Source organism: Colletotrichum abscissum, assembly GCF_030869225.1.
Source record: "Colletotrichum abscissum strain IMI 504890 chromosome Unknown Scaffold_34.1, whole genome shotgun sequence".
NCBI lineage: Eukaryota > Fungi > Ascomycota > Sordariomycetes > Glomerellales > Glomerellaceae > Colletotrichum > Colletotrichum abscissum.
Window position 1 is genome coordinate 90,388 of NW_026850254.1, and position 12,667 is coordinate 103,054.

A 12,667-nucleotide genomic window follows, 5' to 3' on the forward strand; every position below is an offset into this window, starting at 1 on the left:
AGGTATGTAATACAGCGATAGCTGCCATGCTGCCTTGCAACCAAACTTCTCTAACTGTGTGCTTAAGACAAATGCGAAACGACTGATGTTCTTCTTATAATCTGCTAATGAATACACTCAAAAATAAGCTATGAATGATACGAGTCTCATTGCAGTGTCTTGGGCAGAGAGGTACTCGGCCATGTTTGAAGTGTTCTACAATGTTTCTCTCGACCACTATAGGCAATATTCTGAAATGCAGCATACGTGAGTGTCCGATCTCGGGCGGCTAAGATCTTTGCCGCCTAGATTGCCCACTTCAGCAACCAAATTGATGTCATTGGTCGCTGCAATTTTCATAATTATAAGTGGTCGCGGGGTTCAAACTAAGGATATGAGCATAAGGATAGAGCAAAAGATCTAATTACATGCCTGCCAATCCGGGAAGAGCAGTGACAGACAGCGCTTCCATATGCCACAGGCCGCAATTGGAACCTGTAAAATTGCAGAGAAAGCCAGAATTTGTAATTATGGCGAGTCCAAAGTTATTCGAGCTGTAATGAGATATAACCAATGAAAGTATTTGAACCTGTCGTGATCGCGGATCGCAAGTTTGGTCTAATTTCCTTTGCTTTCAGCGTTCCAGGAGTCGTTCCTCCACGCAGCTGAATACGCCCGTTCCCCCTCAGTGGAGAGCTTGATGCTGTCCATATAGGACCGGAAGGATTTATTCATTGCCATCACTTCTTTGAAGTGTTCGGCCTCCACAATGATCTCCTGCGTCTGGTCGTAGTCTGAGGCATCTTTAGCCTCGTACTCGGCAAGCGCGATGGCTGTTTGAAAGGCGTTGCGAATCTCACGACCGTTCCAATCCGTGTACTCAAGCACCTCCGGTGTCTTCAAAAATTTCTTAGCACCATTGCTGATGCGAATTGCCCCCTTTCGCTCGCGGTTGAGCTTCGCAAGAAGACTATCCCAAATCTTTTCACGACGTGCACCATCCAGCGGATCGAAACCAATAACAGCGTGGACACGAGACATGAAGGCGTCATCAATGTGGCCGACTCTGTTGGTTGTGAGAAACAGAAGACCTCCAAAGTACTCTATCTTTCGTAAGAAGGCTATTGTATGAGGGCAGTCAGTAGAAGTCTCACACACGCATTGCGCCGACGATACATAAACGTACCCGATACGATTGCGTTGCGCTCAATGTCCTTCTTCTCGCGCCGCTCGAGGAAGACGTCACACTCGTCTATGAGCAGAATGGCGCGCCATTTGTCGGCCATCTTGAACCACCTAGTCAGTTCCTCTTCTACGGACGCATTTTGGGTGCGTAAATCAGATATCGTGAGGCTGATCAATGGCTGCCTCTTCCGCATAGCAATCGATTCTAATCTTGTCAGAAGTGCAACATCGCCATCTACGAGGACTCACACATACCGACTGTGTAAGTTTTTCCCACGCCAGGAGGCCCTGTAAAGGCTATTAGCATTGATACTGAGCTCATACTATGAGTAGTGAGTGTACATGTACTTACCGTGAAGAAGGATGACGACTCCTTCACCCTTGTTCTTGATGTAGTCTGCTGACCAGGGCTTCGCAGTCAATTGGCGTTCGGCTAGAGCCTTGATAATTTTCAGCTTCTCTCCACTAACGATCGCTTCAGGTACTTCCTCCTGTACCAGGTCTTGGATGCTTCCCACATGTGCCGAGACTATTCACTGTTAGCAAATTGGTTCCAGGCGACTTGAGCGAGGCAGTGTTCAGTACCCCAGGTCTTCGCTGGAAGAGTGAAGCCAGGTACAACTGGGCAAGTGATAAATTTGTGAGCCGCTGTCACTGGATCTCTCGAGTCTTTCGTGGGATCAAGCCATAGGGGCTGCAGTACACCCGAAGGACCGTTAGTTGGCCTTGCCTGGTCAGGTGCAGGTTCCGAGACCAAATCGAAACTCCACTCGTCTTCATCAAAAGTTGGGTAATTTTGATCACCATAGGCATTGAGAATGATCTTCCCCTTGTACTGATTTGGTGTTAAACTTCAGTCCGTTTAGAATGAGTATTTGCATACCTTTTTCCTCTTCTTGCTCATCAACTCGCCATCGTAATGGGCATATTGATACCCCCTCCAGAGCATGTCACAGATCTGATCACCACGACTCTCGAATTCCTTCTTCCGCTCGCCCTTGGAGTACTTCTCTGGAAAAACATCCAGATGTTCGACCTTTTTCTCGCCTTCAAACTTAGAGATGTCGATGGTATTGGTCACAGTGACCAGTGTTCCGTAAGACCAATGCATCGCGAGGAACCAAATCTTTACCTTCCATCGTTCTGGGAGATTGTCTTCTGCGTCCGGGGCGCATTTTTTGGCGTCTTCGACGATACAACCTATCCACTGGTGGTCCCACTTGCAATAGCTTTGCGTACCAGGTCGTAGTAGATACCAGAGGTCATCCCAAGTAGTTGTTGGCGAGTCCTGTCCCAGCCGTCTCTGCATGGGTTCGAGCTTGCTCTTGACGATTGGATTCAAATATTCAAGCAACACGCCCAAGTGTTCAAGTTTAGTCTGTTGACCATCCGTGACCAATTCCGGGGAATCCTCCCGAGAAGCATAGATCTGGCCCAATTTCTCCCAGTTATGCAGCAGAACTCCGTAAGGTTCGTGGATTGTGATGGTCTCTCCAGTCAGATTTTGCCCAGGATAATAGTCGACGGCGTCGCGGATCAGCTCGGACAAGTACGGGGAATGAACGATGATGCGTGAACTTCCAATCCCCCTTATGGCCTTGTCGCTCATTGTTTCTTTCTTGATTATACCGTTTTCGTGATTCCTTTCGATGGGTTGCTTTATGTCACCCTTGAGCCCAACATTCATGTTGGTGACGACCTCAATTACAGGCTTAGCTTTCTCATCGTGTGGAGGAACTTGGGATGGAAATGGCTCATCCTGGGAGTAGTCAAAGTTCTGACCGTTGTGATTGTAACAGGACGCCGTGTAACGTATTTTCGATGGCTTCCGAGGAGGCTCGGTCTCCTCAATCGTGTCTTGGGGAGGGATGTCATTGATGCCTGTCGCCTCAGTCTCAGAGATATTTGGCTTTTCTGACGCTGAGCCATTCACTGGGAGTTCGTGAGCAGGCATGGCTGTGTCGATGTCTGTGATTGTCGCTATTGCCGACATTATTGCAAGTTCAGGATCTTGTAGGGGATGACGCCCTCAGAGGTGCGTACACCTAATTAGTTGCTACTCTTCAAACAAATCGAGCGCCGAATCGGTTACTTTACTCAGACAACGTGCTTTATAACCTTATGATCCCCGGAACGGATGCATGCTGTGCCCCTGCGACATCGCCTGTCTCCGTCCCTAATCCATACCCACGGAGGATGGGTTTCGAGACGCCGAGCGCACCTCTTTGCCCTGCCAGCAGCCCACTAACCCAAAGCGAAAGCAATTGTAGACGCCGATGAGATTTGACAGAATGTGGCAGATAATCTCATTGGCTTAGTCCAGGACTTCCACACTGTCAGGCGCGGGGGTAACAGCAGATATACTCTTTTAGGATATTGCCAAAAGACCCAAGTGCCAGCCTGCCTCGATGAAGCCGACAATCTCTGTTGCTTATTGGCTCATAGCACTCATGGTTGCCAATATATCGGTATGAGCGGCAAATATCAAGCAGGCTCGCTACGCTAGGTAGGCTTACTGCAGAGCGAGTATTGGCACGGTGAGACGGGGTTCTCCATCTCTGCGAATAACAGGCGCCTGACCCTTGCCAGTTTTGATGTAGCAGAGGGGTTGTATGACGCCGTCGAGGGAGTCGAGGCTGGTCTTTTCCTTGCACACTTGGTACAGATTGATACCTTCAAAACGAACGTCCGGCTTCGAGGCCTATGGGTCCCTCTGTCTCAGCTACCGTTGACATAGAAACCATTGGTGGGGTTTTACGCTGATGCTCGTCAATCTTTACGAGCCACGCTTACATGGTACTCTGCGGCATTTCGGGCTACCACCCCGATTTTGGAAGCCATACGCCAGAACATTCTGAGAGCATCTTACTCGGTGGCATTGAACTGAGTGAGGCCTCAGCCTGACCTATTTTTAGCAATTCGATGGCAAACATCAGCAGCAGCTGCCTAGATAAGTTGCTTGCACGTATTCATGGCTGGCCTTTCCTTCTTTGTTGGTAGGTAACACACACTCTTTCTTCTTTATGACCCTCCAACATTTCTAAGAATGCCGCAGGCTCAATTGATTTACTTGGATCTCGAGCGGAAGTAAATCCCGCTGCCATGATATCTCAGAGCGCCAAAGCGGCTGAGCCCGCTTTGCGAATGGTGCGTCGTTACACTGACCAGATGCAGCGAGAGAGCACTGGTGGCAACTTACCGCAAGTACATGCAATCAAAACATCCAGTGCCCTCATTCCTGACATATCAATTTTGACATTCTAGACAAGCGCTAGCTACGAAAGTAGACTTAGAGAGACGAGATGAAGCCATTGGTAGAACCATTTCTGAGGTTTCGGCCCTAGAATCGTTAGAAATTTACCAAGGTACGAGCTTAGGGTAAGGTTCACCAAGAGCTCCTTGCTACTTGCATTTACTTTGTGCTGATAATTCCACGGACAGAGACGTCGAGCTACATGACACCGTTCTCTTAGCAGGCATATCCCGGGATCTAGAGACACAGTGGCCCAAGGTCGTCAAATCTCTACCGAAAGGCGAGAGGGATAGCATTCCCTCTAAACCCGATATTCGAACGTTTGGCAGACTTTTCAATCAAGCGCGAGACAAGCTCAATGCCAAATCGAGCACAAGATCTGGCAAGATCAAGTCTTGGTTTGTCGGAGTGGCGGAAACTATCAATAGCCACAAATACTTGCTCAAACTTCTACCTGAAGGAGACAAATACACCTCAGTCTTGGTTGGCTCTTTCACACTGCTGATCCAGGTATGATTGTCTCTTTCAAGCACCCACTCACCCGTATTTGTCCACGTTGGAGCAATCGAAGATTGCTAATGAACCATAGGTTGCGGTGACGTACAGTGACACTGCAGAAAACGTATCCGAATGCCTAGAACGCCTTTCAAGCCAAGTGTCGCTTCTCAGAAACGCCCTCGGGGCAAATCCCCGTCGCCAGTATATCAGGTGGCAAGTCAGCAAGTTCTATTGCCACTTGTTCCAATTTCTCGTATTTATCTTGACCGAGTGGCTTTCATCCTCCTCAAAACGCTTCTTTAACAGTTTTGGAGACGGTCTTTTAAGCGCCTGCGATACAGCAGTCAGAAAGATGACCGCCTGCAAAGACGATATCATGCACAGCATTATTCTCATTCAGCAGAGTACTATTAATGACATGAATGCAAAGCTTGACCGACTCGGAAGTCTTTTCCAGGCCAGTTTGGTTGGCGCCGCTGTCGATCGATCCAGACTGTGCGACGCTCCGAGGGTTTCTTCGCTAACTGAAGTGGCGTCATTTAAGACTTTACCACAAAGTCAGAATACTACCGCAAAATCTGGGAGCAAAGAAGATAGCACGTCTGAAGGTTCTAACAAGCGATGTCATTCCAGTAGTGGTAAGGAAATAGCTGAGCCGGAGCTGCTTGAAGATGAACTCAGCGACGAGAGGGATCTCTGGACATTGGAAAAAGTTCAGGAGTCCCTGAAGCACTTGGAGACATTCCATCAGGTTGCTCATATTGCATCTCTGACGTCCCCATTGAAGCAAGTGTTCGTGAGTGCAGAGAAGCGGGCTTATCTCGTGAAGCTAGTCTCTTCGAGGCAATCGGTAGCTCTCTGGATTGAAGTGCCTGGTGAGTAATTTCCCTTTCTTACAGCATGAAAGATCATCTGGCTAATTCTCATTAACGTTGAGACGACGACGAACCGCCTTCGCACGCGACTTTGCTAGCAGCCCAAATGGTTCACGATCTCAGTCAGCTGAATATTCCCAGCCTCTGTCACTTCATCCATCGACCTAAAAGCGCATCTTTGGACCGCGAACGGGCGCTCTTGGAGATGGTGTACTCCCTGGTCTACCAGATATCCCGGGCTCTTCCTGAGCATGCGCATTTCGAGGCAGGTGTTGTCGAAAAAGTCAAATCGATTCCTCCGATCCCGCAGACCCGTTCCGAGGTGACCCGCAGCTTAGCTCCAGCGATCAACCTACTTGAGTCCTTGTTGGAATATCTTCCCCCGCTGTTGTTCTGTGTAGTAGACGGGTTTCAGCTTCTCGTGAGACAGTCGAACTCTCCGGAGATGAAAGCAGCCACCAAGCAGTTCGTCGCTTGTATCTGCGAGGCAGCAACGCGCCAGCTCACAGATCAGCCGTCGATTTTCAAATCGCTTTGGACCACGGATGGGCCCTGCAGGGACTTACAGCAAGCTAGAAAGAGCCGAGCTCTGGCACATTTGGGATACGAGGTCGATGAAGAATTTGAGTCAATGGCTCTTCGTGGTAGAGAGATGTCGCCACTGACAGAGGGGTAACCTTTCATTCTGGCCAAATCTATGTCCAATGTTTGGGAAGTGGTTTAACAAATTTATTTGATCGAATTTATTTATGCCTTGGGCTTGATATTCTTAACGGCATGATCAATGGCGTACCCATATCCATGAATTCCCAACCCCATAATAACCGCAACCGCCTTGTCGCTCAAATAGCTGTGATGTCTGAAGCTCTCTCTCGCGTGCGTGTTGCTAATGTGCAGCTCGATGAAGGGGATATCGACGCCCAGCAGCGCGTCACGGATGGCGACGCTCGTGTGTGTGTAGGCGGCGGGGTTAATGATGATGACGTCGACGTTGCCCCGCGCCGCGTGTATACGCTCGACGATGGCGCCCTCGGTGTTAGATTGGAATGATTGCAGGTCTGCGCCGAGAGACTTGGCGTGTTCTTTTGACTGCGTCTCGAGCTGGGAGAGTGTGGTCGAGCCGTAGATGTGCGGTTCCCGGGTACCGAGGAGGTTCAGGTTGGGGCCGTTGATGAGGAGGATTGACTTTGCCATTGCGATTGCTGTTCTGGACTGTTCGTGGTATTTCAAGAGGTTTGTTCGTCTTGTAGGACAGGTGGAACAAGCTTCGTAGGACGAATCGCGAGGGTAATTGATGATGTACAGGTGAGATATCGAACTTGCAAAGGGAATTAGATGCAGGATCTAAAGATTTCAAGTAGGGAGCTGGAAAATAAAAACTGGTTAAACACTTTCCCCAGGTTCCCCTCAAATCATCTCCGCGTGGACCGAGTCAAGCCCAAATCGCTCCGTGAATCGGTGCGGGGAAACAAGATGCGGGACCCCGCGCCCCCGCGATCCCAACGCGGCAAAGTCTTCATCCGTTCGGCCTCTCACCAACGCACCGAGATGGAAGAGCCGGATAATGTGCCGAATAGCGAAGTGATCACTAACACGATGGCCTCGTGATTGGCTTAGTCACTTACATGATGTCTTCTCCGGCATATGAGGTCTGCATCGCGGTAGATGCTCATTATTGAACCCCAGGTTTGCAAGCAAACGGTGATCACTAGGCAAATCACTCCTTGAAAACATGCCTGATTTACACACTCTTCCTGCAGGGTCTCGTCCCATCAACGCCATCCGCAACAATGGGCCAGATCACTTGGTTCTAGAAAGATTGAAGTTGAGAGAATTGGCAGAAGGATGGCCGTCTTACAGGTAAAACATCGCCCAATTTGTGGTCAAATGAGCATCACTTTGGCAGGTTGCAACTGACCAGCATCGATCTCCAGGGACGCCTGCGAATGGGAAAACTTCGAGTCCATCTTCCACCCAGGGGCCTACGTCTACACAACCTGGTCAGGCCGCGTTCCTTTCACAGACTTCATCGCGGCTTCCAAAGCAGGGATGGACAAAGGCGCCTTTATCATGCACCGCTGCCACGGCTGCAGCACAGATATCAACGCCGAGGGCACCAGGGCCGTGACCAAGCTCAAGGCGACGATTACACAGCGCTTCGAGATTGACAGCGTCGAGTTTGACGTAGAAGCTGACTGCCGCTTCTGTTTCTACTTTGAAAAAGTGGGAGATCGATGGGGCGCGCGTCTGGTACGGCATTGGTATGAGAAGGATAAGGTGATTCCCTGCAACCCGGCCAAGTTCCCCGAGATTGATGAGGGAAAGTTGGCTGCGTTTCCTCCTGGGTACAAGTATCTCGCGTATTTCCAGGAGCTCACAATGGGAGTCAAAGTTCTTTTGAATATGCCTGGGCATCGGCGTCATGTTGGGACGGTGAACCTGGACAAGCACGACTTACTTTACTGGCAGGCCAAGGAGTGGCTTGAAGGAAATACCATAGACGTGTAGAGGACTGGCAAATATGATATAATGGTGATCAAAGAAATGCCTTCCCAAAATCCTTTTCATGATATTCAGATTCTATGTCGCAGACTAAGGTAGGTGGTGAAGTGTTCTGCGCAAAACATAGTGCTACACACACGCTGCTGTCGAATGGTTGTCTGCACCTTCATGGAACTTGATCTCCTTCCACCTCAACAATAAAGTAAAGGCTGAATTGAGGGTGGAATATCCGAATTTCCACCCGAATTTACTTAAGTCTTAAGCTCTGTCTACGGCATAGCATTCTATCATCTCTCATTGATCTTAGCCTGCATGGCAGCCTTCATCGCCTCGACTGGTGCTTCTTTCCCAGTCCACAACTTGAATTGGGCATAAGCCTGTTCCTCCAGTACATCAACACCCTTAAACATCGTCCAGCCCGGATACCGTGATGCCGTCTTCATCATACCAGTAACCTGCGGTCTATACGCCATCTCAACCAAAACTCCCTTCTCAGCGCCAAACAGCCCTGCAGGTATCTTCTCCTCGCCAAAGTCATCCGCAGGAACGCAGGCGACAATGACTCTCAAAGGGAGTCTATCCAAGCCATCTCGCTCCCTTTTGGTAGATACGGCATCTTCCAAGGTCTCAAAGACCTGGCAATCAAGGGCTGGGAACTGTTCCACCATCTCGGCAGCCTTCGATATCGTCCTGTTCACAACGAGAAGCTGCGTAATCCCCAACTCCTGGATCGCATAGCAAGCCGCGCGAGCTGCCCCACCAGCACCCAGAACCAGCGCAGTCGAGGAACGGAGATTCGATATCCCGCTGCGCTCGATACACCTCCTTATCCCATGCCAGTCCGTATTATCGCCCACAAGTCGCCTATACCGCTTCTCCGGGTCCTCCTCGACGATGACGGTATTCACGGCCCCAATCTTCTGGGCGCAGGGAGTGACTGCATCCAAGAGCTTGCCAATCTGTAGTTTGTGCGGAAAGGTGACTGATGCGCCCCCGAAGTCATTGGCGTTGATGATGGATTCTACCGAGGCGTCGACGCTCTCTGTCTGGTGGATAGCGTAATGATGTGGGAGGGCAAGTTCTCGGAATCCTGTGTTATGAAGGGTTGGAGAGAGGGTGTGGGAGATGTTATGACCGAAGATGAAGAAGTTCCTCTTCAGGATAGAGGGGTTTGCTTCCATGGACCCCATTATCTCTCAGGCTTTGGCGTCTTTGACAGCTTGGCTTTGCTAGCTCGTGATCTGAGCTAGGGGTGTGGAAAGGTTTGAGTGCGAAAGGCTTTGTGGGCGGTTTAGGTTCGATATGCCTGCAGCTGGCACAGAAATATCCATGCTATACTCAGTAAACCTACACTGCGATGTTAAAATGACACTGCGATTATGGCGCCGTGATATTGATCGTTCATCGGCATCATCGGTCAGAAGCTTGGCGTGTGTCTTGTCAGGACGGTAAAGGTCTTTCCCGCTACCATCAGGCTAGCCACCACATGCGCTTTTTGTGGGCAACGTTTCCTCATGAAGGATATCTCCCACACACTCATTGACTGCACATACCATTCTACCAGTGAATAATTCCATCGACTGCTCATAATCAAGTGTGGTGAAGAAAATATCATCATTGAAACGCTACGCTCACATGAATGCTAACCATGCCAAGATTGCTACCCTCTTGTTGGCATCTTGCCCCCGTCTGCAAGCCTTTCCTTATACGCTCGCGAAATCAACTCACGCATCATCTCGATCGGAGGTTTGCGTGCTGTAAAAAGCTCAAATTGTCTCTTACCCTGTTCCGGCAAAACACTTAGGCCGTCGACGGCGATCCACCCCTGGTCGCTCATGCCACGGATCTGCTTCAGGAGAGGTGTTTCCAGAGGCGTATACGATAGCTGCGAATGTATGTTAGCAGTGTCACCTCATTTGATCCGTTTGCAGATATCGAACTTACCTCAATGGCTACTCCGCCTGTAGGACTAGCCAGCCATCCCGGAGGCAGACTCGTATCAGCCGACGACTCCCCGTCGATCTCACGCGTGGAGATACACGATACCACAATGGTTGGAAAGTCAGCGTCGTCTGGCCACTTATCATCTTTGGATTCTATAACACGGATCGTGGGACTGTTTGGAGGAGCGTCAACTTTCGGCGAGGCGTTGACCTCCGTCGGCGTCGATGCCCCGTCGCTCGTGAATCGGTACCCGTTGAAGTGCCTTACAACCTCTTCAGCCGTCCTCGTCGTTCGATTGTGTATAAGCACGGTGCGGACACCGAGCCTCAGAAGCCCGTATATCGCTGCACGAGCCATACCTCCCGCACCCACAACTAGCGCCGTTGTCCTCCTCTTGACGCCGTTGATGGGAGACAGGTTGTGCCGAATGCGGGTGTGTATCCCGATCCAGTCCGTGTTATCGCCATACAGAGCAACGACTGGGCCAGCTCTGTTGCGATCAAGCAAAGACTCAATGTTCCGCGACCGCAGAGGCACCAGCGTGTTGACGGCGCCAATGGCCCTGGCTTCTGGGCTCGTGAAGTCGACAATGGCAAAGACCTCCTTCTTGAAGGGAGCTGTGATACTCGCGCCTCCAAAGTTCTCGTCGGAGATGAGCTTACGTAGGTGATTTAGGGTAGGCTGGTGAAAGATCTTGTACTCGTGCGGCATACCGCAGAATTTGAAGGCGGGGTTGTGCATGCTTGGCGACAAACTTGTGGATGCGTTGGTGCCGTAGATGCCAAAGTACATCGGGTCTAGGAGAAAGGAAGAGTAGAGTGCCTTTTGCGCCTCGTGGATCGTCAAGAGGCAATGAGGCGAGCCGCCTGGTGCCAGTCTCCGAAGCAAGTTCATGGTGACCGGCGTGAAGGTCGGGTTCATGAAGCAGGACATGCGGCCGAGGCGGCCTGTGTTGTACGCAATAAGCGGGATCGTCACATCTCTGGGCTTGCCGGCGCCATGCTTGAAGTGCTGAATCTCGAAATTGTCCTTGGTTGACTTTGCCTCGCGACATATTCGGACGACGTCGCAGCCCAGGTCCTCGGCCAACCTCATCTTGTCCTCCAGACCTGGGTTCCGCCAGCCGCTTGGAGAGAGGGAGTTGCAGGTGTAGTGGGCGATGATCTTTGTTGTTCCTTTACTTGCGACTAGATCTCGGATGATGTTCTCGTCGCAGCGGAGATCTACGCAGAGGTACTCTGGAGCGAGACGGAGGCCGTGGTTTAGAACGCTAAGGTAGTATGCGGAGGCGTGTTCTTGCGAGAAGCCGCTCATTATGCCAGTAGATGAGGATTCGAGTTCGAGATTGAGGATGATAGGGAGACGAGTGAATCTCCTGACGGCATAGAGCAAGCGACAGACGCGATTCGCAGTTGCATCATCGAAATCGGCCGACGTTGCCTGTAGTTCCCTCACAGGGATGACTAGTTCCGCAACATCGGCTGTTGTCGTGATATTTCGAAGCTCCGCCCCGGCGGTCTCTACCAATGACATTGGCAAGTTGAGAGAATATGTGTATGGCCGGCGCTCCAGTGGTAATGAAGCAGAGCCCTCGGTGGCACGGTACCGTTCCGAGCCCTGCCTGTCGCTTTCCATGATGCTGTCAATGAGTCCGAGAAAGTCGTACTCCACCCGCTTTAACGCAAGAGACCTCGGTGACTGGTGGCCGGGGATAGTGGCGAGCTCGCCCGAGGCCTTCCCTAGGGTATCTGAAATGTTGTAAAATTCAAAGTTGGATATCGATCGATGCGTTGGACCACTAAGTTGAAAGAGTCGTGTGATAGCCTCAGTATCCCATACCTTGAGATGCTCCTTCACGTCTTCCGCATCTCTCAGGACATAGATGATAGGATGCGTCTGTCCATATTCCGCAAGCCACGCCTGCCCCGTCTCTTCCACAGCTCCTGGCCCACACGCAATAATAGACTTTGTCGGATTCTCGAATAGCATGGCATGCAGAAGCTTCAGCTCTTCCCTTCGATATTCAGCAGTACCGTGCTGTGTCTTGTAACTGGCTCGTGAGAGGCCCGTCATCTGGAAGAATTGCTGGTCCGCGTCGAGTAAGCGGAACCCTAAAGCGCTGGCCGCGATCACGGCGAGAGTTGAGCGGCCTGTGCCTCGGATTCCGACGAGCACGATGGAGGCGTCGGGGGCGTAGCTACGTCGGCCGGGAGTGAAGCCGTGCCATGATGCGTGTGGCGGTGACTGTCGGCCAAAGGGCTTAGTTGAGTTGACGGCTGGGCCGACCAGCGGTAGAGTCGGCATCGTATTAGAAGCCAGCTTCTCCTTGGAAACAAAGCTTTTTGGCTGTTGAGTGTGGTCCTCAACTCAGATGAGGTTGATAGCACCTCAAATTTGGAGAAACTGGGGAAGACGGCGCTGGCATGGACCA

General features: G+C 50.8%; 6 protein-coding genes across 6 annotated transcripts; 2 read left to right on the forward strand and 4 right to left on the reverse strand.

Annotated features, from left to right (window-relative positions):
• Nucleotides 1-597: 597 nt before the first annotated feature.
• On the reverse strand, nt 598-3,157 carry CABS01_11836 (uncharacterized protein; the record flags this gene model as incomplete). Its single annotated transcript, XM_060545190.1, has 6 exons — nt 598-1,100; nt 1,166-1,369; nt 1,420-1,452; nt 1,517-1,693; nt 1,750-1,999; nt 2,048-3,157. The coding sequence occupies 6 exons, from the start codon at nt 3,155-3,157 to the stop codon at nt 598-600; spliced, it is 2,277 nt and encodes a 758-aa protein (XP_060397055.1).
• A 1,053-nt stretch (nt 3,158-4,210) lies between these two features.
• On the forward strand, nt 4,211-6,466 carry CABS01_11837 (uncharacterized protein; the record flags this gene model as incomplete). Its single annotated transcript, XM_060545191.1, has 4 exons — nt 4,211-4,251; nt 4,606-4,927; nt 5,007-5,790; nt 5,853-6,466. 4 exons carry the CDS (start codon nt 4,211-4,213, stop codon nt 6,464-6,466), a joined length of 1,761 nt encoding a protein of 586 aa, XP_060397056.1.
• Nucleotides 6,467-6,537: 71 nt separating this feature from the next.
• On the reverse strand, nt 6,538-7,447 carry CABS01_11838 (dehydroquinase class II; the record flags this gene model as incomplete). The annotated part of the gene is made up of 2 exons (XM_060545192.1): nt 6,538-7,108; nt 7,416-7,447. 2 exons carry the CDS (start codon nt 7,445-7,447, stop codon nt 6,538-6,540), a joined length of 603 nt encoding a protein of 200 aa, XP_060397057.1.
• Nucleotides 7,448-7,522: 75 nt separating this feature from the next.
• On the forward strand, nt 7,523-8,298 carry CABS01_11839 (catabolic 3-dehydroquinase; the record flags this gene model as incomplete). Its single annotated transcript, XM_060545193.1, has 2 exons — nt 7,523-7,650; nt 7,725-8,298. The coding sequence occupies 2 exons, from the start codon at nt 7,523-7,525 to the stop codon at nt 8,296-8,298; spliced, it is 702 nt and encodes a 233-aa protein (XP_060397058.1).
• A 281-nt stretch (nt 8,299-8,579) lies between these two features.
• CABS01_11840 (shikimate-5-dehydrogenase) lies at nt 8,580-9,482 on the reverse strand (the record flags this gene model as incomplete). The annotated part of the gene is made up of 1 exon (XM_060545194.1): nt 8,580-9,482. One exon carries the CDS (start codon nt 9,480-9,482, stop codon nt 8,580-8,582), a length of 903 nt encoding a protein of 300 aa, XP_060397059.1.
• A 470-nt stretch (nt 9,483-9,952) lies between these two features.
• On the reverse strand, nt 9,953-12,540 carry CABS01_11841 (uncharacterized protein; the record flags this gene model as incomplete). Its single annotated transcript, XM_060545195.1, has 2 exons — nt 9,953-10,177; nt 10,237-12,540. The coding sequence occupies 2 exons, from the start codon at nt 12,538-12,540 to the stop codon at nt 9,953-9,955; spliced, it is 2,529 nt and encodes an 842-aa protein (XP_060397060.1).
• Between the last annotated feature and the right edge of the window lie 127 nt (nt 12,541-12,667).